The sequence below is a fragment of the Hesperophylax consimilis genome, unplaced genomic scaffold (assembly GCF_061612785.1).
Source record: "Hesperophylax consimilis isolate HC1 unplaced genomic scaffold, BYU_Hcon_1.0 scaffold_39, whole genome shotgun sequence".
NCBI lineage: Eukaryota > Metazoa > Arthropoda > Insecta > Trichoptera > Limnephilidae > Hesperophylax > Hesperophylax consimilis.
Window position 1 is genome coordinate 95,093 of NW_028301269.1, and position 27,485 is coordinate 122,577.

The 27,485-nt window shown below is 39.3% G+C and overlaps 1 protein-coding gene across 1 annotated transcript; it reads right to left on the reverse strand.

Annotated features, from left to right (window-relative positions):
* Positions 1–873: 873 nt before the first annotated feature.
* On the reverse strand, positions 874–27,485 carry LOC149408989 (serine protease persephone-like). The gene is made up of 9 exons (XM_089650251.1): positions 27,366–27,485; positions 25,764–25,861; positions 25,003–25,108; positions 24,672–24,826; positions 24,042–24,139; positions 23,001–23,129; positions 19,540–19,642; positions 7,006–7,128; positions 874–3,205 (listed from the first exon to the last, which is right to left on the reverse strand). The coding sequence occupies exons 1-9, from the start codon at positions 27,385–27,387 to the stop codon at positions 3,020–3,022; spliced, it is 1,020 nt and encodes a 339-aa protein (XP_089506377.1). The 5' UTR covers positions 27,388–27,485; the 3' UTR covers positions 874–3,019.

Here is a 27,485-nt window from a genome sequence, read left to right on the forward strand (position 1 = left end):
AAACAACAACAAGAGGAAGGAGAACACTCCTGCCATAGGTCACCCGAGTGGCGAACTATGGCCGGTGGGGTGACGTCTTGGCGTGTCCAGGTCTTGGCGATAGATGCGTCCGCCCACCAGCTGCGTGGCGGGCCAGGTCGGGAAGTAAAGGGAATCACTAGAAGACAACAACAAGAGGAAGGAGACCACCCCCGCCATAGGTCACCCGAGGGGTGGTCTACGGCCGATGGGGTGACGTCTTGGCGTGTCCAGATCTTGGCGGTGGATGCGTCTGCCCACCAGCTTCGTGGCGGGCCAGGTCAAGAGCGTCTGGTTGAGGGAGACCCTTCGACCCCTCCAGCCAAACTCTCTCGCCTCGTACCGCAGTGAGAGGGATGGATTCATACTTCTCTCCTGGACACACTGACCCCCAGATTCCTACCCATCCCTCAAACCCTTTTCCTTACTAGAACTTCCTTACCTTAAAAAGGTATCCTCCCCCCAAAGATGAGACGAAGCTAATAAGTTGGATTAGGGCAAAATAAGTTAAATTCAGAGAATAATTAAACGTAAATGCAATTTATTTACAACAGATTTTCACAGCATTTTTATAATATTTATTTATCTACTAGCTATACCTGCTACGAGATGCTGCGGTTCAGTATGTTTGTGAATGAAAATAAATAATAGCGCGTGTTCTTTTTTCTGTTGGTCCAACAGATGGCACTGTTTTTCAAAAAAGCAAAACATGTAGCGCTGTATTTCAAAAAAGCATATTTTTACCTGTCACAAGTGACATCTATATAAAACAGGTAAAAACACACGCGTATTCGAATGCAAGGTTGTGTCAAAAGATCATTTACATTTTCATTTCTATTATAATTTACTTGAGTACATTGAATAAAATAATTTAAAAAATGTTGAACATTGGTTGCAAAAATAAATTCCTTACAATTGGTTAAAAAATAATAAGAATTATAAACTGAAACTATCCGAAATAATATCTTCACAAAAAAAAATTGTTTCAGTTTTACACATCGAATTTGTTACATTAAAAATGGCGGTATCATTTGCTAAACCATGTTGCCGAGGAATTGGCGAGTTTGCAACATCATTAGTTTATAAGAGAAATGTCACAAATATTAAATTATCATATCTGCTAATAAATACATTATTTAGTATTTAATTCTAAGACAACGTGAAAAACTATAAAAAAAATTAAAAAATAAAAATAATTCAAGATTTTAATCAATTTTATGGGAATAACTTTGGAAGATAATAAAACATGAAACCGAAAAACACGCATAAATTACAAGACACAGAAAAATTAAATAAAGATAAAGGTCGCAACTGGGAATCGAACTCAGGATCTCTGCCGTACTAGTACTTCTTCCGTACAGAAACAGATAGAAGACTAAAATATGGGAAAACTTGGTTATATTAAAATAATTAGGTCCCAATGGCCGAGTTGGTTGAGTCGTTGTCCCGGTAAAACAGAAATCCTGGGTTCGATTCGGAAGAAAAGCATTGTATTTATTTATTTATTAATGTTCTCTATACAACCGTTATTCCAGGATACTGCGAACAAGGGCGATCTAAGGGTATCACAGACCTTTGTCAATTAAAGGTATTTCTAATCACAGAACAATGTCAATTAAGATTATATTTAATCACAGACCTATGTCATTTCTAAAATACGAAATGCTTGAAAAGGCAAAAATAAATTACATAGACAGACATAATCTTCCCTAATCATTCCCATTGAAAATGGGTACGGTCTTCCATGCAATCACAACACTGACAAAATACATCGTAAACAATCTAATCTAAGTCGGGTGGTCGGGCGGACAGGCGGAAGTCACGGCTACATTCAGTGCGCCCTACTGTCGAATTTGGCAGCCATCTCTGGTCCGGAGCCCCTAAATACCTGAAAAAACCCTAGACTCTGTGCAAAAACGGGCGGTCCGTTTGATAGATTCCCCAATCTTAACAAACGGACTGCAATCTTTAGAGCACAGGTGTCAGGTAGGTATGCTGTCCTTGTTCTATCGGTATTACAATGGAAGATGCTCTGAGGAACTAGCGTCATTGATCCCTTCGGCACCGGTGCGTAGTCGGGATACACGCCAAACGCGCGCCCAACATTTGTACACAGTTGACATTTGTCACATGAGAACGGGTCGCTTCTAAGATTCGTTCTTAAGTTCAACAGCTCGGCTGTGGAATGAACTGCCGGCCTCTGTGTTTCCTCCCTCCTACAACATGAGACTCTTCAAGACCCATGTTCACTCCTTCCTCTCCACAAAAAGACCCTCCACACAGCATCCCCAAAGATGACATAGAGGGAAATTATTTTCTTCAGGGCCTCCTGTGTGGAGAAAATATATTAAAAAATTTTTTTAAAAAATGCTATCGGTGATGTTACAATTTTCGGCATCAATTGCATCACATTAATGGTTGTACATGTATATGTTATACGACGCTTTCCACCTTCCCCACCAGCAGCCGTCTGCCGGCCACCTTATGTCCATTTCTACCTGTCAGGAAGTCACGGCTATATGACGCTCTCCACCTTCCCCACCAGAAGCTGCATTCCGGCCTCCTTGTGTCCATTGCTAGTTGTCAGGAAGTCGTGGCTATATGACGCTCTCTACCTTCCCCACCAGCAGCAGTGTGAAGGCCACCTTATGTCCATTTCAAGCTGTCAGGAAGTCGCGGCTATACGACGCTCTCAACCTTCCCCACCAGCAGCAGTGTGCAGGCCACCTTTTGTCCATTTCTACCTGTCAGGAAGTCGCGGCTATATGACGCTCTCCACCTTCCCCACCAGCAGCAGTGTGCAGGCCACCTTATGTCCATTTCAAGCTGTCAGGAAGTCGCGGCTATACGACGTTCTCCACCTTCCCCACCAGCAGCAGTGTGCAGGCCACCTTATGTTCATTTCAAGCTGTCAGGAAGTCGCGGCTATACGACGCTCTTCACCTTCTCCACGAGCAGCAGTGTGCAGGCCACCTTATGTCCATTTCTATTTGTCACGAAGTCACGGCCATACGACGCTCTCCACCCAGGAGACGTAGGGGGAAATGCGGAAGTACAGTTGTTCGCAGGTGTTATTTTTTAAGTCTTCAATATTGTTAGCAGTAGAATTCACGACCTTCCCCACCAGCAGCCGTGTGCAGGCCACCCTATGTCCATTGCTAGCAGTCAGGAAGAACCCATAGCCACCCTGCAATGCACACATTAGAGTCGGAATATAATAATAAGCGATGCCTTTGTGCAGAGAAAAGCTCGGTGGCTCGAGCGGTGAGCGCAGCACAAGAGCCGTCCGTAAGGTAATGGGACTATACCAATACACAAACTAGCCACCAAATATACATCTACTAAGGGACAGGTATTTCTATTATTATAGAAATTGTTAAACAACAAGAGGGTTAAACCAAATAAGCCTTTATACACAAGTTTACAAGAAAGAATGATTAAGAATTACAATTTTTTTAACGAACATAACATATTTATTACCAGGGAATCAAGTGGGAATCAGGGAGTAAAGTGCACTTACTTTTTCAGGTAATTTTTGCAGAATGATAGGAGTAAAAAAGATAATTAACTTTTTAAGAAATTCCAATTTTTTCCCATTCAAAAAGATATAACTTCTAAAAATCTTTAGAGTGAAGTATAAACTTTCCCATGTCCATTCAAGCCGCACGTAAACATAATATTTGACCGAATATTTCACAATTTCAATTATGCTACAATATCGTATGTCTTAAACCAAATTCGAAAAGAGAACTGAATTAAAAGTAACCAAATTTAGTTACATTGGACGATACAATTATTTAACTATTATTAATTTCACTAATATCGTTACTTTTTTCTAATTCAACTAAAATGTCCACTTTCCATATGCACTTACATCATTTAGCCCGTAAACCTAGTGAATATCTTCGTTGGTCAAGCAAGGTATTGTCACAGTAATTACGCACAAATTAACACACTTCAAGTCTTCATAAATCCACACGAGATACAGACACACTACATTAACAAGTTTTGATTAAAACAATCAAGTTTTTAAAGTTAAAACAGCTTGATACATTAAATTATGGTATCCTTTGCGAATAAAATAAAAGTTATTGACACGAAGAGTGGCAGTAAATAGGCTATAGCAGTGTTTAGGCTCGGAGCGATAGATGTAGCAACAACGCAAAATAGTAATGCCAGTCCCACGCAGCCAAAATCTTAGTTTGTCTCCCAAAGTTTGTGCACTTTTCCCCCCGACCACCTGTGTTAAATAAATAACCTTGTAATAATATATTGACAAGAAGCCCGGTAGTAAATAGGCTTACGGAACAGCAGAGATGTAGCAACAATGCAAAACAGTAATGCCAGTCCGTGGTAGTTTTGGCTGCTAACTACTGGTAACTGCAGGAGTAACCATCTGTTACTTATACCAGGGCGGGTAAGCGGTGGATAATCTCCAGTGCTGGTTCCTGACTCTGACTCCTGGAGTCTGCAGCCTCTGTAGAACTGACTTTTGCTCCAAAAGTCAGCCTTTTTGATGGGAGCTTGAACGCAATCGTAGAGTTTGAACCAATGCAGAGGTCTGGTTGGCGTGTTTTCCAGTGGCGGGGGTTTGATTTATTGTCATCTCTTATCAATATTATTAATTATTAGTTTCTTACAAAAAAATGTTTATTTAAAAAAAGTTTTGCTGTGTAATTAATAGTGGGGATTGCGGACTCCGGCACTTCGCCTCATATATAGGGGTGTTTACGTGACGCATGTCTCGTATGCAGCTTCTGTGTGAGAGCACCGGCTGGATAATGCATTGATCCACTTGGCCCTCAAGCGGGGCCAACGGACTCCCCTGTTGGCTCTTTCGGGCGCATATAGGACTGTGGCTAATGATGCATTACCGGTTCTGGCTGGTACACTGCCGATTGACTTGGAAATAAGGGAAGTTTTGACAAAAAAGGCATTGACAAGAGGTAAGGCCGCTGTCCACCTGGGAGTCGAACTGACACCCGGTGGAGCGGTGTCCCTTCCTGGCTTATTGAAAGCCATGCGAGATAGAACGCTGAGTGTATGGCAAGAGCGATGGGATAGGTCGACGAAGGGTAGATTGACTTTCTCTTTCTTCCCTTCAGTTAAAAGCAGAATGGAAGGGGCGCACATAAAACTGGATCACTATATGACGCAATTGGTGTCCGGTCATGGGGAGCTCAGGGGGCGGCTACATAGTCTCGCCTTGTCTCCTCATCCGAACTGTTCATGTGGTGACACTAACCAGACAGCCGAGCACATTCTGTGGCACTGCGAGTTGATGAAGGATGCCCGAGAGGAAATGTTGGATGGCTTGAGAGGAATTACAAGACCGGCATGGAATGCCGATCTCGTGTTGAACAGAGAAAATTTTGAATGCTTCAAAAAGTTTGTAAAGTCCTGGGTAGAGAGATGGCCTGTGCTTAGAGTTGCTGATTTAGATTAAAATCATCTTTGTTTCAGGTGCCAAGCGTATTGTTCCTGTCACTCCACGGTTACTCCTCTTATAACAAATTTAATATTGTTTATGCGCGATTGCTTTATGTTTTATTTTTATTTTTATATACTCATTGGTTTTACTTTCTTTGTCTTATGGCATGATCGCAATGCATTTATTATTTTATTTGTTTGTTTTATTATTTCTTATTCATTTATTGTGTATACTGGCTTTTACACCGTTTTTGCCAATTCTTTACACTGTTTTTTTTTTATGCACATTCTTCCTTTTACTTTTGAATTTGGGCCTTATTTATTTATTAGGAACGCGTTGATAATGATAATACTGTTTATTTTTGTGATTTAGCTCTTTAATACTATGTTAATCTTTTTTCCCTTCTTTTTTTTCTATTATGAACGGTCAATTTGTTGTTGATCACAACTTATTTTCTACGTTTGTTATTTGCCTTTTTATTTATTCCTAACAAATTGGTTTATGAATAGGTTGTCGAACTGAACTCTATCGTACTGTATTGTTCGTTTCCCCACCACGGGGGCGGATAGACCCTGTTCCTGCATCCAGTAAGGTGACATTAATCCGGGGCGGCTGTCCCACGAACCACGGGTGCCTCCCCCGGCATCATGAGCGGGCCTGGGGAATGTTTGCGCGAGCCCGGTCCCCTTCCGTCCTGCCTCAGGTGACCTGAGGCTCACTTCATTCCCTAGGGTCTTTGGGAGTATCTCCCCCCCTCCCCCCATTTACATTTCTTCGAGGGTACTCTCGGAAAACTGGCTAAGGGACGCGGGTGCTTGGGATCGTTGTGGCCAGGCCGCTTGCCACGCTCATTCTTGCCGGGACTGCCCCGTGATAGTGGGGTAAACTGCCCTCGATACGCGGCTTGTATATTTTTTATGTTTCAATCATACTTCCACTTATAAAATTTGGGCTCCTTATTTATTATTTAATTTTAGATGCCAAACCACCAGGCGAACACATTTCATATGTGTTCTTATTTTGTGTTACTATTAATGTAAGTATGCATACATTATTTCGTACTAACAATCATGAATGCAGGGACATTGGAGGGTCTAGATTCGTTTTAAAATAAATGTAGCTTCTTTTTACAAAAAAAAAATTAGAGTCCTGACGTGTGCGGCTAAGGAGGTTAAACAATCAGTTTCCTCACACAGCCGTCGGGAAAGGGTGGGTCCCCTCCAATGTGTAATTAATATTATGCACGATATCTGCTTCGCCCTATAAAGGCATTATCAAAGGGTATTTTTGGTAATATTTTTAAAATGCTTTCAGAGGGTGAAACAGCTGTCAAGCGTAGTAATAATTATATCAGAACTTATATATATATTTTTTTAATTTATTAATAATACTATTGAATATATAAAAGTTTTTTTTTATTAACATGGAGTTCTAAAAATCAAACTTGATAACAATTAATTTAAAAAAATTTTCGCGTAATCTAACTTCTGACGAATCACAGAGATTGTGGAGTACATTTCAAAATGTCAGAGGCTTTAGGAGTTTATTATACTTACACACTGCCACGTATTGGCGATGGTACATAGGTGTCCGTCCGTGACTCCTTCAGGCGCGCGTCGACTGCCAGGAGGGAAGAGCCTGCTGCATTCCTCTTGGGGCATGAGGTCCGCTGGCTGTGACTATATACAAGAAGCAAAGCACCTAATTATTATCAGACTTATTAATAAAAAAACACTTCCCAAGCGTTAACTCTTGACAGACCAGGATGCCAAACGTCTGTAACCAATTGGGTCTTCCGACGACCCCATGCATTTTTCTGGCGTATGGGCTTTTAAAGTATGGAAATCGAAAGTATTCAGTCATATTATCCTTCCATACGTCATCATGTAGGTGAGGTTCAAATAATTTATAATCATAATTTTTCAGTATTTTAGAAACACCTTCACAAAATGAGAGTGCGCCCAACGTCAGCGTTGGCATAATACTAATCATACTAATGTGTTGTAGTATTGTGCGTCGTGTCAGCGCTCACCACCGCGCAGAGGTGCGTAGAAGGTAGGTATCATGCGAGCAACTGGGTGTTTCCAAACATACGTAGTAGATAGGTATCATGCAAGCGACTGGGTGTTTCCAAATATACGTAGTAGGTAGGTATCATGCGAGCAACTGGGTGTTTCCAAACATACGTAGTAGATAGGTATCATGCAAGCGACTAGGTGTTTCCAAACATATGTAGTAGGTAGGTATCATGCAAGTGACTCGGTGTTTCCAAACATACGTAGTAGGTAGGTATCATGCGAGCAACTGGGTGTTTCCAAACAAACGTAGTAGGTAGGTATCATGCAAGCGACTGGGTGTTTCTAAACATACGAAGTAAAGTTAAGTAATTACATGAGATTTTTTCTATATTTATTTAAGTTAGTAATGTTAACTTAACTTTAAAAATACTCGCACAAATTTAAGCATGAACAAATAATGATAGCAAATGGAACATATATCAAAATTACTTCAAGGGCGCTGTAATTTATATGAAATATTGAAATAACCAAAACCAAAAATTTGTAAAGTGTTTACCAGTAACTTGTTATGAAGCGGTGTTAAGTCTTATTTAAAAGTAATTATTTAAAACACCTCTTCAGAACAAGTACCATTGTTAGCATTAATTTCGATTAAAATTATAGAGAGCACGGTCTGGCAACACATAGACCGCCGGGGAGTCTATTGTTTGTTTCCGTCTCCTTTTCTTTGGGCACTCTGGAATTGTTACACGAGCGGGGCGGCCGTGTATTGACCGCACAGTCAATTAGATTATAATTCATTTTTACCCTGGATGGGCGATCGTATTAAAAACGTGTACATCAGTATTCCTGATGCGGGTTATTCGGTTTTTTTACAAAAACCAAGTCGGTGCAGGTTCTTTTAAATAAACGTCCGTATAATGGTTCACCGTGTGTGTGCTCGTGAAAATCACAAATGTTCTACTGAAGATTATATACGCGATCCCTCGCAAATCGGTATTCCGCGGATTCCGCGAATTGAAGCATTTACCTCAAGTGGCGCTATACAAGCCGTATTTTTCTAAACGAGAAACGGATAATAAAATCACACGCCCAGACGGCACCCGCTCAAGTAATCTGCCGATCAGCTCCTCAATTGATGGATTCGCTCCATAAATGCTAGACCCGTTACGCTCCAGAATCGCTTATCAGTCACCTTGTCGGAGACGCTGGACCCGTCTCCTGGAAACGTTACTCTCGGACCAAAGCCCTGATGGTGCCAGCTGGATCCGTCTGGGACAGACCACCGCCGGCCGGATAGAAGCTCCCCGCTCACTTCCCGTTATTCAGTGGTTAGTCAGTTTAGATAGAATTAAAAACCAATTTTTGATCCCTGGGGGTAAGTGCCGACTCATAATATGTAACATGTTAACTTAAATATATTCTCCATGATTTATAATGTGCAAAAACAAAACTATCATCTTTCATTTCACTACAATTAGTAGAACCTGTAATCCTTTGTGTGCCCATGCCTTGGTGACAGTTTCATGCTCTGCCCATCCCGAACATTACTCAAGGACCGAGTATTGGCGCGCAGAAAATCTGCAAAGTTCTGGATGGCATTAATATAAAATATGACCGGTAACAAATTGGCGCCTCAACGTGTTTTGGCTCGTGGTGATTGCTTGTTGTGCTGATTTTGGTGAAATGTTTCATGATTAATTGACATAATATTGTATCACATATGTCTAGTGATTTGAATATTGTTTCATAACCTCAAATACACTCAGTATTCTTGTAACGATAATTCATAATTTGCGTTATTCTATGGTAAAATCTTGCGTAAACTTTCATCTTTCATGAAATCTATGATTTATCTATGCTTTTGTAGCTGTCAAATTTTATGTCAACACTAATTGGTAAACAAGATGATTATATGGGAGGTTATGTCAAACTGTCTAATTCATAATTATTTACGATTATTTTACGATGTCATTCACTTGTTTGATCAAGGCATATTTGCGTTTTATAATATTATTAGATTTTAACGCTAATATACATAATATTAAAAACATTTATGTCGGCGTTCTACAATACAAATTATAAGTCCACATTACAATCGATATGCGTTTTAATTACTCGTAAGTCAACAAACACTCAATATTATTTATATACATACCTACGTCATTTTTTTTTTCTCGCCCAAATTAAATGATATCTTTGATTGACAATTACATTAGGCCGACGTTTAATAACGTTTCACAATATAATAGGGTGGTCCATTTTTCGCAATTCTCATTAGGGTGGAGCATATTTTTTTTAACAATTTTTTTTTTGTTTTTTTTTCACAATTGTGCAATAGAAGTTGAGCTATTATTACGACTAATGATACTACAGCCGTCAATGAAGAGTTTCTTTTGTTTTATAAACAAAAACAAAAAAAAATTAAATACCTTAATTTTTTTTTTTAACAATAATTGTTTTATTTTTCTCTTCCTTTACTTCTTTCTTTCTATCTGAACATCAAAGAACGTAATCATGTCTTCACCAATACCAATACCAAATATCAATGGGGCTTCGAAGGAGGTTCTCATTAAAGAACTTAAAGACAGGAATATTGATCCATCGTCGACTTCTCATGAGTTACGTTTACAGGCGCGCGCTTATAATAAAGAGATTAAAATACCTGCTATAAGTGAAGTGAATTCTGAATCATCGGATTCTGAATTAGACGACACAACCATTAAGAAAGCCCACATAATTAAACAAACGAAGATTATTTATAGAGACTCACACTCAAATAACGTAGACGGTTGGAAACTGAAATATGACGGAAAAAGTAGTGTAAGGGAATTCTTACTATTAATTGAGGAGAAATGTAGGACAAAAAATTTTAACCAGGATCATCTTGTACGCGTTTTTCCTGATCTTTTAGAAGGTTTAGCACTCCTGTGGTTCAGGTCTATTTACACTCAGGATTTGAAATGGGACGATCTTTCAAAACTTTTGATAAGACAATTTGAAGCAAACGACCTTCAAACAGATCTTAAGGTAAAACTATTTAACATGACACAACCTAAAGGTATGTCAGTGCTAGAATTCACTCTCAGAATGAAGTCATTAAACAATATGCTTGAAGCTAAACTACCGGAATTAGAACTTTTGCGGTTGGCAAAAAAAGCTTTATTGCCTATGTATACAAATTTACTAGTCTCAAGAGATATATCGACATTCGATCAATTGACTACTCATGCAGGCAACTTGGAATCTTATGCAACACTGTCGGATGATTTCGTATCTTTCAACGTTTCTCAACCAAAAGTAGACTTACCTGTCACTAATAAACCTGAGAAATTTGATAGTACTGCTAGACAAACACCTAATAATAATAATATTCATAGACACCAAGGTTATAGCCAAAATCAGTACAGAAAACCAAATAACAACAATTATTCCAACAACTATACTAAAGTTAGTCTTGGAAACAGAGATAATAATTATAAATACAATAAACCGTCTTCTTCTACTTCTAACACATATACAAAAACTGCACACGAAAATTCTAGAACGTTTTACAATAAACCATTCTGTTCATATTGTAAACTATCGGGACACGTTATAGAAGATTGCAGGAAGAAAAATTCAAGGTCTAACAATCCTAAAGTGGGAGCTATCAATGACAAAGCTCATAAAAAGTCAAAAAACTAGGTCGGAGTCTCTCTTGCTACAAGCCGTCCTTGGCGCAGAGGAAAAGCGAGTGGGAGAGTTGGCTCCGAATAGTTGATAAATTTCTTTCATCCCCATCAACCGGAACAGTGGGCCCGCTGCCACGGGAGATGGCTATTGAAAATGATAACCGTCCTTATACTAATGTACATATTATAAATAATTTCTACAGCGGAATGCTAGACAGCGGCGCTTCATTGTCATGTCTAGGAGGCAATAGTTATAAAATTTTTAAGGAAATAGGTATTAAGTTAGTTAAAGTTAAGTTTAGTGTTTATACAGCGGACGGTTCAAACCAACCAGTCTTAGGGACAATGTCATTGCCGGTCACGTATAAATCATCCACAAAGGAAATTCTTTTCTACGTCATCCCGACATTGTCGCCTTCAATTATTCTAGGAGTTAACTTTTGGAAGGAGTTCCACATCGCACCGGAACTGTTTTCGAAAGCTACTCTTCCTGTTTTGGAAGGAAATATTAGTGGGTTGCGGGCTATTCGGCCAGCCTCATCCCTAACTATTGAAGAGAACAGGGAACTCTCTAAAATAGTTAAAAAATTCGAGTCAATTTCTTTTGAAAAAAAGGGGCTAGGTCTAACACACTTAGTTAAACACAAAATAATTACAACAGGACCCATCAAACAGCGATATTACCCTCTTTCACCCGCACGGCAGAAACAATTAGAAACAGAAGTTGATGAAATGCTAAAATTAGGGGTTATTCAACCTTCTCGTTCACCATGGTCCAGTCCAGTAATAATTGTAACAAAAAAAGACGGAACAGCTAGATTTTGCCTTGATTCTCGAAAAATTAATAACGTCACGGTACGTGATAGTTACCCTCTTCCCTATATTGCGCGTATCCTAGATAAACTGGGCGGTGCCAGATATGTTTCCTCGATTGACCTCTCCAAGGCATTTTGGCAAATAGCCTTGGACAAAAAATCATGTGAAAAGACAGCATTTGTTGTTCCTGGGCGGGGCCTCTTTGAGTTCACTCGCATGCCGTTTGGTTTGAAAAATGCTCCTAGCGAATTACAAAGACTAGCGGATGCATTGTTTGGACCTGATTTCGATGATAATGTTTTTTGCTATTTAGATGACCTTATATTAGTATCGGAAGACTTGAAGTCACATTTAAACTTGTTAAATCGGGTGTACGAACGTCTACGAGACGCGGGTCTCACCATTAACTTAAAAAAGTCAGAATTTTGTAAAGCCGAGCTTAAATACTTGGGCTATATGGTAGATTCCCAGGGACTTCGCACTGATCCAAGTAAGATAGATAGTATTAAAGATTTTCCTATACCGAAAAATGCTAAACAAATTCGGGCATTTGTTGGCCTGTGCGGTTACTTTAGACGGTTTATCAAGGGATTTTCAAGCATTGCAGCTCCTTTAACAAGTATTACTGGTTCAAAAAAGGGAATTAGTAATTTTAAATGGTCACCGGAAGCTGAATCCGCATTTATTGCACTAAAGCAAGCACTTACTTCTGCCCCAGTCTTAAGTTGTCCAGATTTTTCGAAACCCTTCGCTATACACTGTGACGCAAGCTCCGTAGGCATTGGGGGGGTATTAATTCAAACTATAGATGGACAGGAGCACCCTATTGCTTATTTTTCGAGATGCTTAAACGTTCACGAACGTAATTATGGAATAACTGAGCGTGAACTTTTAGCCGTACTAGACTCCGTTACACACTTTAGACCATACATTGAAGGAACTCATTTTACAGTTGTAACCGACCACTCAAGTCTAAAATGGTTAGGTTCTCTGTCCAACCCCAGCGGTCGTCTCGCGCGTTGGAGTTCACGCCTATCCCAATTCTCGTTTGATGTAATCCATCGTAAAGGTACTCAACACATAGTCCCAGATGTCCTTTCGCGAATGGATCTTGCCGAAATCTCCATTATAGATTCAGGAAATATTCAAGATGAGTGGTATCAAAATATTTGGAAGGGTTGTCAAGAATTTCCCCAACGTTTTCAGAACTTCCAAATTCGGGAAAACGAACTATTTCGTCACACGAAAACTCGTTTAGCACTGTGTGAAGACACTGCGTGGAAAAAAGTAATTCCTCAAGAAAAAAGATTAGACATTTTAAGTAGTGTTCACGAGTCTATTCGATCTTGTCACCCCGGCGTTTTTAAAACTTATAAAAAAGCACAATTACGGTATTTTTGGCCAAATATGTACAGAGACATTAAACAATTTGTAAATCGCTGTACGGTCTGTAAGGCCCACAAAATCAGTACGGCCTCACCTAACGGTATTTCATCACATCCAAAAAAAGTTACACGTCCAATGCAAATGTTATCATTGGATTTGGTAGGTCCATTACCGAGAAGTTACTCTGGTTTTACCGTTATTTTATCCTGTGTCGATGTTTTTTCAAAGTTTACCTGGCTGTTCCCGTTGCGCAAAGGTACCGCGCGAAGCATTGTGAAGAGTTTAGAAGAAAGTATCTTTCTTGTACATGGCGTACCGCGCACCATTGTTTGTGATAACGGCCGTCAGTTTGTATCCAAAGAATTTAAGGACTTATTAAATAATTATAATATACCACCTCCGTTTTATAACTCTTATTATACCCCTCAAAATAATGTGGTAGAGAGATATAACCAAACTTTGGGCACCGCATTATCGATATTAGTTGAATCAGACCACCGTAATTGGTCAAAATTTTTACCACAAATACAATCAGCTATGAACAATTCCGTAAATTGCGCTACGGGTTTTACACCTTATTTTCTAATGCATGGTCGGGAGCAAATATTAGACGGCGATTTGCATCGTAACCCTATAGCTGATACGGAATCTAATTCACAAAATTGTACTAGTCAGAGAATCTACGCACAAAAATTAGAAGAACTGTCATCAGTTTATGAGCAAGTCTCAGATGCTTTACTAAAAGCTTATCAAAAAGGAGCAAACCATTATAACCTGCGGAGAAAACATGTTAGTTTTCAAGTCGGAGACAGGGTTTGGCGTAGAAATTTCGTCCAATCAAACGCTTTAAATTACTTTGCACAGAAACTAGCTCCACGCTTTGTGCAAAATATAGTCGTGAAGAAAAAATCAGACTTAATCTATACATTAGCAGACCTCAAAGGTAAGGAAACTGGTAACTTTCACGTGAAAGACATCGTCAAGTCAGAAAATATACCGGATTAATATGTTTCCGATAGTGCTTTGGTGGGTCTGGCCACCCTACCAAGTACTCTCAATTAATTAATATTTCAAATATTTTTCAATGCACGGGAGCACAAAGCGGCTTGATCACCCGAGTTGGAGCGACCCAGCATTATGACAGTCTTTAGTCCTGTCCTAGTTAATTTTCTTTTAGAAAATATAGAAATTACGTAAAATGGTTAGTATAATCGGTAAATAATAGAAAGAAACATAATAAATTTAGTATAACACTCTAGTATCCTACTCGAGTTTGTTACACGACAATGATGTTGTTCAGATAAGCTTATAAGACAATAATTAAAAAAAAAAAAAAAAAAACGACGTGAAATATGGCTTTGACTAAACAAGTGAAAGTTAGGTAGCATGGGATATATAAACTGCCCAAATCTTGGAATGCACGGTGATACTTTCCCACTATCCCCGTATATTCTAGGTTTCTTAATATATACTTATGTGCATATTGTATACGTTCGCCCGTTACTTAGAAAGTGAAGATGTACCGGTCCAGTACATCTTTGTTTTCTAAGCAGTTTTTAAAATTTTATTATTAAGAATTGAATTTTACCAAATATATTTTTGTTTAGTTTATTATAATTATCTTGTCATGTTTGGAAATGGTATACTTATGGTAGTACTCTTGATATTTTGTTTAATAATTTCATAGTAATTAATGATACAATTATAAGAGCTGGTTCAGCATATGTCTTTTCCGTAAATTCCTTCTATAACTTTAGTTATATTAAGTAAAAGTAGGTTTTATCTATAAATTAGTACAATAATACAATTTTCTACCAATTGCACCATTTACAACAATGGATGTATACAATTTTCTACCAATTGCACCATTTACAACAATGGATGTATACAATTTTCTACCAATCGCACCATTTACAACAATGGATGTATACAATTTTCTACCAATTGCACCATTTACAACAATGGATGTATACAATCTTCGACCAATGACACCATTTACAACAATGGATGTATACTACTACTAATTGCACCACATCTATAAGATTGGTTGTTGACAGTTCCACTCGATTAAACCACCTTACACACCTGCGTGCGTGTAAAGGTTAAAAGTTTTTCTACTATTACGAAATAATGCTTTCCAAGGATGATTATTTTGTCTTATTGTATAAATTCTCTTCGAAAAACTTACCCAATAACCAGGTCAGGTAGAGTAGATAGAATTTCTTCGAAGTGTGTTTTATCTCCAACGGAGAAGTAGACTCAGTGAAAAGTGAGGGTTGGTTTACCTCCCTAAAAAAGTGTTGCCTGAGTGGCTTATCGCCCTATTAAAGGGCCAGTGAAGCTTTAACGCTTAAGTTGTTTAGATGTGTTGAGAAGAACAATAATATTTTTTTTATATACCTACAGGTTTACCTACAATTTTATTTAAGAATATTTTCCGTAACAGATGTAACGCTAACGGCAGTCTTCGACAATCGTCAATTTATCATCACCCGGTATTCCGATACTGTGGGTGCTTGCAGACTCCGTTCACGTAATATCTTCTAAAATTTGTAATTAAGTTACATTAATCTTAAGTTATCTTTAAGTTCTAGAATGGCTGAATCGCAGGCTCAACCATCCGGCTGCACGCTCGATGGGTGCGATTGGAGCTGCGGCACACCCATTCATCATAAGTTTTGCTATCCAAATCGTAGATTTTGTCTTATTCCTTACTTATCTTACAAATTATGATGCTCATGTATAATTGTTGATTGTTTTTTTTTAGAAACCCAGAGGATCTTTTCAAGCTTAGTTATTGCAGTTGTAGTTTTTTTTAGGGTTGTATTAATGTTTGGGGACAAACATTTGTGTGGCGCGGGGGGTAATGTTATGAAGCGGTGTTAAGTCTTATTTAAAAGTAATTATTTAAAACACCTCTTCAGAACAAGTACCATTGTTAGCATTAATTTCGATTAAAATTATAGAGAGCACGGTCTGGCAACACATAGACCGCCGGGGAGTCTATTGTTTGTTTCCGTCTCCTTTTCTTTGGGCACTCTGGAATTGTTACACGAGCGGGGCGGCCGTGTATTGACCGCACAGTCAATTAGATTATAATTCATTTTTACCCTGGATGGGCGATCGTATTAAAAACGTGTACATCAGTATTCCTGATGCGGGTTATTCGGTTTTTTTACAAAAACCAAGTCGGTGCAGGTTCTTTTAAATAAACGTCCGTATAATGGTTCACCGTGTGTGTGCTCGTGAAAATCACAAATGTTCTACTGAAGATTATATACGCGATCCCTCGCAAATCGGTATTCCGCGGATTCCGCGAATTGAAGCATTTACCTCAAGTGGCGCTATACAAGCCGTATTTTTCTAAACGAGAAACGGATAATAAAATCACACGCCCAGACGGCACCCGCTCAAGTAATCTGCCGATCAGCTCCTCAATTGATGGATTCGCTCCATAAATGCTAGACCCGTTACGCTCCAGAATCGCTTATCAGTCACCTTGTCGGAGACGCTGGACCCGTCTCCTGGAAACGTTACTCTCGGACCAAAGCCCTGATGGTGCCAGCTGGATCCGTCTGGGACAGACCACCGCCGGCCGGATAGAAGCTCCCCGCTCACTTCCCGTTATTCAGTGGTTAGTCAGTTTAGATAGAATTAAAAACCAATTTTTGATCCCTGGGGGTAAGTGCCGACTCATAATATGTAACATGTTAACTTAAATATATTCTCCATGATTTATAATGTGCAAAAACAAAACTATCATCTTTCATTTCACTACAATTAGTAGAACCTGTAATCCTTTGTGTGCCCATGCCTTGGTGACAGTTTCATGCTCTGCCCATCCCGAACATTACTCAAGGACCGAGTATTGGCGCGCAGAAAATCTGCAAAGTTCTGGATGGCATTAATATAAAATATGACCGGTAACAAACTTTTCCATTTATTATGCTTAATTATACATTTTCCACATGTGTTCAATAGGGGTCATTAGTTAGTGGTGATCATCCTCATCTCACCACAGGATGGTTGAACAAAGTAACTTTTTAATGCCTGATAAGGCCAAAACTTATTAAAGTTAATTGCTTTAGTTTCAGCTTGAGGAAAGGAGATAAGGATTGATAGTGTAATAGGATTGTATTTTATAACAAAGTGTACTGATAAAGATTTATCAAAAATGACTCTCGTAAAAATTTGAGATGAGCAAATGTGTCTATCACTATATTATTATCTAAACTAATATTTATCTGTAAAAACTTTAAATTGCTGTTGTCATTATGTTCTAGTGTAAATTTAAGGTTTTGATGAAGGTTATTAATAAAAGTATCTAATTGTGTGATGCCAACAACTGACCAAATTACAAAAATATCATCAACATAACAAACAAAGATAATAGGGAAAGTCCACAATCGAATCATTTGTATTTACCGGTACCAAAGTAAACCAAATCTACCTAACAAATGTACATTGGAAAATAAAACTCAATTAAAAATATATTCCTGTAGATCATTGAACGGATTCAAACTTATAACAAACATTGTTCAATTTTCACAAGTCTTTTTAAATTAATTTATATTACTTACTTACTTAACACGGGCATTAGTCTAGTATGGTAGTTGAAAAAGTAAAAGAAAACCTTACATATTATAAGAATAAATTTATCACCCATTTGTACATGGGATTTTATGAACATATTTAAAACTGTTAATATTACAGTTTTAACCACAAACCAAAGATTTATTGAATCTTGTTATTCTTAATGTGTGGGAAAACCAATCTAGCGACTCATTCACTGTTAAACTGATTCATGTTATAATTCACACAATTAATCTTATTTGTTTTCATTTAAATTCAAGATTCCTGAAAAATATATTGTTTTACTTAATATTTATTTAATTCCTTGAAGCACTTTACTATTATTTTGTTAAATACTTAGATGTAGGAACCAAAAAAGGCTGCAGTAAACTAACAAATGAATAGCACATGTACAGGAAAACATGGCAATTACTAATTATATAGAAGAAGACTCGGAAGTAGAATTTATAAGGACCAATGATCTTCAGAGGTAGATTCGAATTAAAAAAATAGGATTTAATTTGTATTCTTGTAAATATTAAATCAAATGTAAATAAAGGGACATGTATACTTAAATACTTGTTGTGAGAATGAAGATGTTTTAATGCTTAGCAAAATGAACATACAAGCTGACCTAACTAATATGCACGAGATTCCAGGTTACAAGAATCTGTTATTCAAACAAAAACTACAGGAATCGTATTATTTTGAAACTGTTTTTGGAGTAATTACTCTTCCAAATAAAGACAGCCTTATTATTTTAGCAATATGTTGACCGCCAAATCTTAGCAAACAATCGTTTACCAGGGAAATAGAAGCTATTTGGCCCTCGCGAAAATGTTTTGTTATTTGGGAACAACTAAATGATGGTCACATCATTTGGGAAGCAATGGTAAATGGACGCGTAACACGTTCGTCGTAGATAACATGTACATACAAAAGGGAATATACAGTATTTTCACTGACTTTCGTTGTCTTAGACGACGTCGTAGGGTGTCCGAGATATAGGGATCCAAAGCGTTTTATATTTTTCCAAATGACAAACACGTCAATCATCATTATGGTGGCAAGAGAGGAGAGGGGCACTGTTGGGAAGTGAGTTAGCTAAGAGCTGAACAGATGCACTCATAGAGGACAGTGCAAGGAGCTTTCTTGGAAGATGGCAGCTAGTAGTCAGTAGTCACTAGGGCCAGTTAGGCTGCTTCCAGACAAACATGGTGTTTGCAGATCTCATTTAGCCAGCTCCTAGTTAGGTCGCCATCAAAGTCACTCTTGTAATACGCGAAGTATTGAATAAATCCCTGATTTAATATAGAGAACTTATTCTCTAAAATCTCCTTCCACGACGAGTTGGAGAACTGATTGTGGGAACACAACAGGTACCGGAGGGGGTAGTGGAGAAGACAAAAAGGAATGAGATATGTTAATTTGAGTCTTATTATATAAATTCGAGCCCAATAGGTTGAAATTAAATCAAACTGGTGGTGGTGACGGGTTAAGTTTCGTGGATTCTTACCTATATTTTGTTAATTTCAGATTTATTAACTTAATTTTAGTAGCTTGTATTTATATAGATGAAACATGATTGATTATTCATAAATTGGAATGAAACAAGTAAACTTACGCTATTAGTAGAAAACATGTCCCTCCTGTTGAGTGTAAGGCTTTCCACGGAGTCCTGGGGCGTGTGGAGGCAAACAGGCATAAATCTTCTATTGAACGGGAAGCTAAAACAACGCGCCAGAGTTACTCATACATCATTTAATATTAGCTCTATTTTCTTCCATTGAAAAAATCATTTATGTACGCAAAATTGTGGTAATTTCGGCGTATAACAAGGTACTGCACAGGTACCTTTGCTGTTGATCATCTATGTGAATGACAAATTCGTATAAAAGACAAACTAAAACATAATACTTATGCTGACGATAATTACAGGTCTGCAACGTTTTTTTTCTTCTTTGAAATAAGAGGTAATTCCCATGTATCTTTGGTTGCTGAATTCGGGAAAATTATTAAAAAAATTCTTTTCGGCCACACTTTCTGGTTCCAGTGTTCAGCTTTGGCATAACTATCCCATTCACAAAGAAAACAGGGAAATTTTGTGTAACCACCTTGCTGTCCAAGTATCATAGAAATTACTTTAAGATCCCCACACACTGTCCACTCGAATTCCTTGTAATTTAACTTATCCAAGATCAATGCCAAGTTACCATAAGCATAAGGCAATAAACTTCGTTTTGCGCCTTAAGATAGGCAATCCCACAGTATTTTGCGTTTTGCGGAAAATCCTTACGTGATGGATCGCAAAACATATAATTCAACCATTACCATATAAAAATAAATTCAAAAATGTCAATTTGCAGACCTGTTTAATGTTATAATAATTCATGGAGCAAACTGGAATACTGTTGCAGTAAATACTAATATTAATTATTGAAAAACTGGTGGGATAAAAATTTCCTCTACTACACTGAAAATCTATTTTTTCTCATTATCTATCGATATATTTAAAACCAGACTTAAAAAATATAATATTAATATAAATTTTCTGTTTTCCGGCTTTATGTCCGGGTTAAATCTTCCCACATTATGCAAGTGCATTATAAATATTAATAAATACAAATCAATACAAGAACAACACGTCACCCACCAGAGATCAAATGGGAAAATAATTCACCCACTCCAGATATTTTCATATCAGAGGGTTCGGCTCGGTAGAACTCCTAACATGGCCTATAAATCCTACTAATCCCTCAAAATAAATATTTAAAAAATTATTAAAAGTAAAAGAATTTTCATTTTATCTATTACGATTGTTAACGATACGCTTATCGTAGCTTCTTCAATTAAGAGGAAGCTACAAGCCAAAAATGTGTATATTCTCGGTATACCTTATATTGAAGGTAATAGGCATTAAAATCGCCTGACAAACGGAGTCTAGTAACGTTCGATTTCAAGCAAAAAATTGGTTTTTATGTATTTTGTAATTATCTTTATAAGAAAGCAAAAAAGTTAATCAAGTGAAACTGTCACAGATAATCTTAGCTATAATACTGTATTTTGTAAAGTTGTTTCCTTTATGCGTTCATACATTTCTATTGAAAAAATATTTTTTTTAGTACTTTACATTTATATTTTTTACTGATTAATTTAAAATTTTTTATTTGTATTCTATTCAAGCGAAACGATAGGAAAACCTTAGATTTATCTAAAGCATATTTTTTGGTTTTCATAATGTACACTAATTCGTTATAAAGATTAATCAAAATAGTGATTTGACATTAAGCTTTGCCATTAATTTCACATTAAGGGATTGAGATAATTTTTAAATATTTGTGAAGAATACAGAAAGCAGCACAATATGATATACAACCCGAAGAAGATGGAACTGATTGCATTCCACCACGGAAAAATAGCTCCCCGGGTGACAATAAATGCATCAACGAATATTAAATACTTAGGGCACATCATCAACGAAGACCTCTCGGATGATGGCGGTATTGAACCACAAAGGAGAAGTACCAGCATAGTGTCTAACATGCCCCAACATTTGTTCCAATACAATATTTGGATAGAGAAGACACGGCAGCGCATCGATAATTTTTACCTAACTAGGAGACACCGGGTCTGACATTCAAAAACATGGTGGTGACCGCAGACTACCAGCGCCAAGCGCCACTCGTGAAGGAGGGTACTGGGCTCGAACTCACTCAAGACCACGCTTGACAATCGTAAGAAACACCGGGTCTGACCTCCAAAAACATGGTGGTGACCGCAGTCTACCAGCGCCAAGCGCCACTCCTGAAGGGGGGCGCTGGGCCCGAACTCACCAAGACCACGCTCAACAGTGGTAGGAGACAACGGGTCAGGCCTCCAAAAACACGGTGGTGACCGCAGTCTACCAGCACCAAGCGCCACTCCTGAAAGAGCGCTGGGCCCCAGCTCACTCAAGGCTACGCTCGACAGTGGTAAGAGACACCGGTTCTGGCCTCCAAAAACATGGTGGTGACCGCAGTCTACCAGCGCCAAGCGCCACTCCTGAAAGAGCGCTGGGCCCCAGCTCACTCAAGGCCACGCTCGACAGTGGTAAGAGACACCGGTTCTGGCCTCCAAAAACATGGTGGTGACCGCAGTCTACCAGCGCCAAGCGCCACTCCTGAAGGGGGGCGCTGGGCCCGAACTCACCAAGACCACGCTCAACAGTGGTAGGAGACAACGGGTCAGGCCTCCAAAAACACGGTGGTGACCGCAGTCTACCAGCACCAAGCGCCACTCCTGAAAGAGCGCTGGGCCCCAGCTCACTCAAGGCTACGCTCGACAGTGGTAAGAGACACCGGTTCTGGCCTCCAAAAACATGGTGGTGACCGCAGTCTACCAGCGCCAAGCGCCACTCCTGAAAGAGCGCTGGGCCCCAGCTCACTCAAGGCCACGCTCGACAGTGGTAAGAGACACCGGTTCTGGCCTCCAAAAACATGGTGGTGACCGCAGTCTACCAGCGCCAAGCGCCACTCCTGAAGGGGGGCGCTGGGCCCGAACTCACCAAGACCACGCTCAACAGTGGTAGGAGACAACGGGTCAGGCCTCCAAAAACACGGTGGTGACCGCAGTCTACCAGCACCAAGCGCCACTCCTGAAAGAGCGCTGGGCCCCAGCTCACTCAAGGCTACGCTCGACAGTGGTAAGAGACACCGGTTCTGGCCTCCAAAAACATGGTGGTGACCGCAGTCTACCAGCGCCAAGCGCCACTCCTGAAAGAGCGCTGGGCCCCAGCTCACTCAAGACCACGTCCGACAGTCGTAATTGTTTATTTTTAGATTTACTTGTTTTTATTAAAAATATATATAAGACGCGTGGGATTGTACTAACTTCCTCATGTCCTGGAATAATAATCATTATTTTAATTCACTATGAACAAGTAATAATAATAATTACTATACGTATACCCCTTTCAGGCCTGAATTAAAACTGCAGAATATGTTTGATGCTTGACAACAATTGGTCGAGTTATTTAACTTATTATGTTTAATTTTATTAGTTATTTAACCAACATCTCTTTTATAATAGAAGATGTTTGATACTTACGACTTATCCATTTCCACCAGCTCTACATCATCGACTGTGGTGTTCCAAAGGAGATTATGAGGATGCGGCACTCTCCTTGTAATAGTGAACACCTGTTCTCGAGGATAGGTCCTATTCTCACCAGGTAAACTGCAACCAATAAATACAATTTTTCAATTATTGACATTTGATTAGACTTAGTAAACGACCACGGTAAGTTAAAGGGCTAAATTTGCCCTGTGCAAACACATTGCTATGTCAACTGTTCAAATCTGGGCTCTCATTGTTTTCTAAGGAATAGACTTCTTCGAACCATTCGAGCGATAGCTACCCAATTTTAAATGGTGAAATTATTATTAAGCGGGACAGCTGTTTTGCCTTCTCATTTATGATTAAACTGATTTTATAAATGGAATTATAATAACATTATTGAATACATAAAAGAAACCTAAAATGGTGTACGAGACGTGTTTGCCTGTACAAGAAAAGACTGTATGAGCACCGGCACACATCAGCCCTTGACCTGGGTAATGATTTAAGTAAAACACAGTGAGCTATTCTATCCAAACCATCATATAATTAAATAGATTCAATCAATATTCACATTTAAATGCATTGTACTGGTATGCAGAAAAGGGGTTTAGTTGATAGGTACTTCCTATTTCTTACAGCCAACCCAATTCACAAGAATTAGTATTTATATTTTTCTAGTAGTGTGTTTTATTACACAGATAGAAACTCAGACAATCGGAATGCTTTCAGCGATGAGAGACTGCTACAGTAGATGGTCAATATGACATTGATAAAGGGTTTACGGATTGGCCGTGCTGGATACCCTGTTACACCCTAATCTCCTCCAGTGATTGTTAGCAATACTGACATGCATTCTGGATATTAATTATTATCCGACAAGGAAAACGGTTTGCTCAAATTTGTAAAGTGTAAATTATCTAAGATGTGCAGTACTAGTGGTACCAGCCAGAGGAATATAAGTTGCATCTCCGAGAATAATCAGTCCACCCTACAAGCACAAGCACGCTGCAACTTACTACTGGAACTTACCCTAGAATTTCGTCCAAGGCTGCTCCTGTGACAAGGAGCCAGCGCTCACTCACCAGATAAACAGTGACGCCAAAGAAAGGCACACCTTCATCCAATGCCTGAAAAAAACGTTACATAATATTTAATAATAATATGATATTTGGGAGGTTGAATACTGCCTGCCACCCCAGGAACCTTTGCTATCCAACACCTCTGCCATTAGTCACCCCAAACGCAAGCTACGGCTGCCGGGGGCTTAACAGGGATGAAGTTTGTCCAGGTCTTGGCGGCGGATTCGTCTGCCCACCAGCTGCATAGCGGACCGGATCAGGAGAGACCGAGAACTTTGAACTCTCTTCCCATCGCCTCACACCGCAGTGAGACATACGTCACTCCTGGACACACTGACCTTTTGATTTCTATCCACTCCTCATTTATTTTCCTTCCCTGAACTTCCTCTCTTTCCTTTATTTAAAAATACCCCCCACCCAGCATTACCCAAAGATGAAAAAGGCTCGGGGAAATAATTTCAGAATCTTTATCGGATTTTTCTGTTTCAAATTGTCATATAAAAGTCGCTAATATTGTCTTCAATAGTGGAAATAATATTATTCTAGCACTGTATTATTTCAATTTAAGTATATTACTCACATATCTTTGGACCTCCGAGGGTCTTGCTTTAGCGAGTAGGATCAACTTGTACCCTGATTCCCGTTGATTCGGCTCCGGTCCGCAGAGGTCACTTCTGCTCCAGCTGGATCCGTTCTTCAGGCAAGGGTACATCTTCTCAGCAAGATCCACGCAATCTGCAAACAACGAGAAAACATTATTTTTCGACGGTCGTCTGTAGGTCATGTCACATGCCCAGCACAGCTCCACTAGAGGAGGGAGGTTGTGATGATATACATAAATAGGAAATAAGTTATCTCAAATGTGGGAATTATAAGAAGGGCCATAATAAATGCAGTCTAATGTAACTTACAGTCGTTGGCCTTTGATCCAGTTTTCCGCTGGCTGACAGTCGAAGGTGGCAGAGGTGGGCAAGTTGGCTCCTCACAGCAGATTTCTTCACCAGGGGGCGGGCAGTACTGGGAAAAAATGATAATCTTATATAATATAAATATCCCTCAACGGAAGCAATCTTCACAATATGCATTCCATTGATATGTTTGGTGTAACTCTAAGTGACCAGATCAAAAACGGGAGCTATATCGAAGACAGAATCAAGTTAGCTTCTCAGAATCTGGGCGAACTGAATAGGGTCCGCAGATAGTGCACACATAACTGCTAACCCTCATAAAGCGCATATATGCCCTACTGTTTTAATGCCACGTCTGGTCTGGAGCCCCAAAATACTTTTAAAAACTTTGACTCTAGAATAGTAACGAGCGGTCCGTTCGATAGATTCCCTCATCTTAACAAACGAATGCAATATATAGAGCACTAGCATAGTAATTAAATGGAAGATGCTCCTAGGAACTCACCTAGGGTCATTGATCCCTTCGGCATGGTTGACATATATGGGGCATTCCACGACTTGTTCTGGAGTTTCCTCCCTCCAACAACATGGGTCTCTTCAAGACTCATTTTCACCCCTTCCTCTCTTCAGAAGGACCCCCACACAGCATCCCCAAAAATAACATAGGCATTGATGAAAATTATTTTCCTGAAAGTCTGCTGTGTGGAGTCCCTCATTCTTAGTTAAATGTAAATATTTTTTTGAAACATTAAAAATAATTGTACCTGTGGTAGGATTCCAAGCGAAATCTCTTGATTTGCTATCGGGCAGTCGGAGATATTCCGACAGACACCAGCAGACCCCCTCACCCTGCATCCGGCTCCTGTAGGGATCAACACATATAACTGTTATTCAGGGGGAAAGTAAACCGTCAAATTGTGATTTATATTAATAAATACACTTGGTATCTGGTAATTGATGGCTACACTAAAACTAAAAGCAGAAAATAATTTAAAATTATACTGTAATTCCAGCTTTTGGAGGATTGGAACTCAGCTGGCACTCAGACAGAAAACAGGGACCATACGCTACACGGTCCCCGCATCCCAGCAGCCCCGCTCCGAGGACCCGAGGACCCGGAGGTCACCCAGCCCGGACCCAGCCCGGCCCCCAGACGCCCTCAGCCAGGCCCAACGGGCTGCGAACAAAGGCTCACAGCTTCCATACTTACACGGCCGAGGCTGATAAGCTTAAGAAGGCAGTGTTCAAGGGTCTTCGGAGCATGAATACTGCTGAAATCGCTGAGGACCTCGGAGCACAAGGCTTCCCGGCCGTTAAGGTGGTCAGGATGACGACCGTCTCCGCCGAATAAGCCATTCACCTGGCTGCGGATCCCGCAACTGCTCTGTGAAGTGTTTGGTAGACCATGCTTCTGCAGAATGCCCAAAACAACGAGAGATGAGCCCGTCTCATGCTGCAACTGCGGAGGACCACATCCGGCAAAGTGCAGACTGATACGTGGCCTCGCTCCAGCAGCGAGCCAAACAGCCCCAACAGGGTCCTTCGAAGTTGTAACTTTTGATCCCATATTTTTTGGTTATCCCTCGCTAAACAAATATCCTCTCGTATATCAATCCTTTCGCTTCCGCATATTCAACATCTTATCTCTTCCATTCCTCATCAATTTAACATCTAATCAATTTAAACAAAATTAATGTATAAATTCACCTTTTCTTGAAGAGCCAGAAACATCAAAAATTCTAAAACTCTGCACAAGTAACAATACTGAAAATCTTCCTTGAAAAACTTCTTTTACCTAGTTAACATGAAGATAATAATAAACACGCAGAGGTGGCAGATCTATTCAGGTACAAGGAAGGTGGGTTCAAGAAGGCTTTACCATGATGTTTTTTAAATCAATTATAATTTTACCTAATCATACGTCTGCTTATGTTTTTATTTCCTTCAAAATCATGTATTCAGGGCCAGCCCTAAGATAAACGGTGCCTGGCGCTAGTAAAAGCCTATACTGTATTAGGCTCAGATATTATCAACGCCTTTTTTCCTCAGCTTCTTGGCGCCTTGGCAAACCAGCGCCCGTAGCGGACTGCTCCAATTGCGCCTGCACATGATTCATTTTCCACTTTCTTGAATGTAAACAGCGAAATTGAAAAATTATTTAGGCTATATATTTAGTCTTTATAATGCTCTCCCTCTAGCAATGGCTAGAGAAATTTGTTCAGTCTAATGAGGCTGAACGAATTTAAAAAAATATATAAAACACAATAATAAGAAAAAAAAAATTACATTGTTCGTAAAAAAACTGGCAAACCTACTAATATGGTTGGCGTTTAATTGTCAAAAGGTATTCTGAAAAATAGATTTACCTCGTGGTAGAATGTCTGCCATTTTTGAAGACAGCCACGTTTGGTATTTAGATAAATCTGTATAGAGTGCGAACAAGTTAGACGGGCAGCGATTTGCCAGGTTTTGGGTAGAGGGCGCAT

Coding starts and splice junctions, on each gene's coding strand:
- LOC149408989 (XM_089650251.1), bottom strand. CDS start 27,387: ATGGCAGACATTCTACCACGAG. Junction 25,862..27,365: donor GGCAGACATTCTACCACGAG/GTAAATCTATTT, acceptor TGATCCCTACAG/GAGCCGGATGCAGGGTGAGG. Junction 24,140..24,671: donor CCTCGGAGGTCCAAAGATAT/GTGAGTAATATA, acceptor CGTTTTTTTCAG/GCATTGGATGAAGGTGTGCC.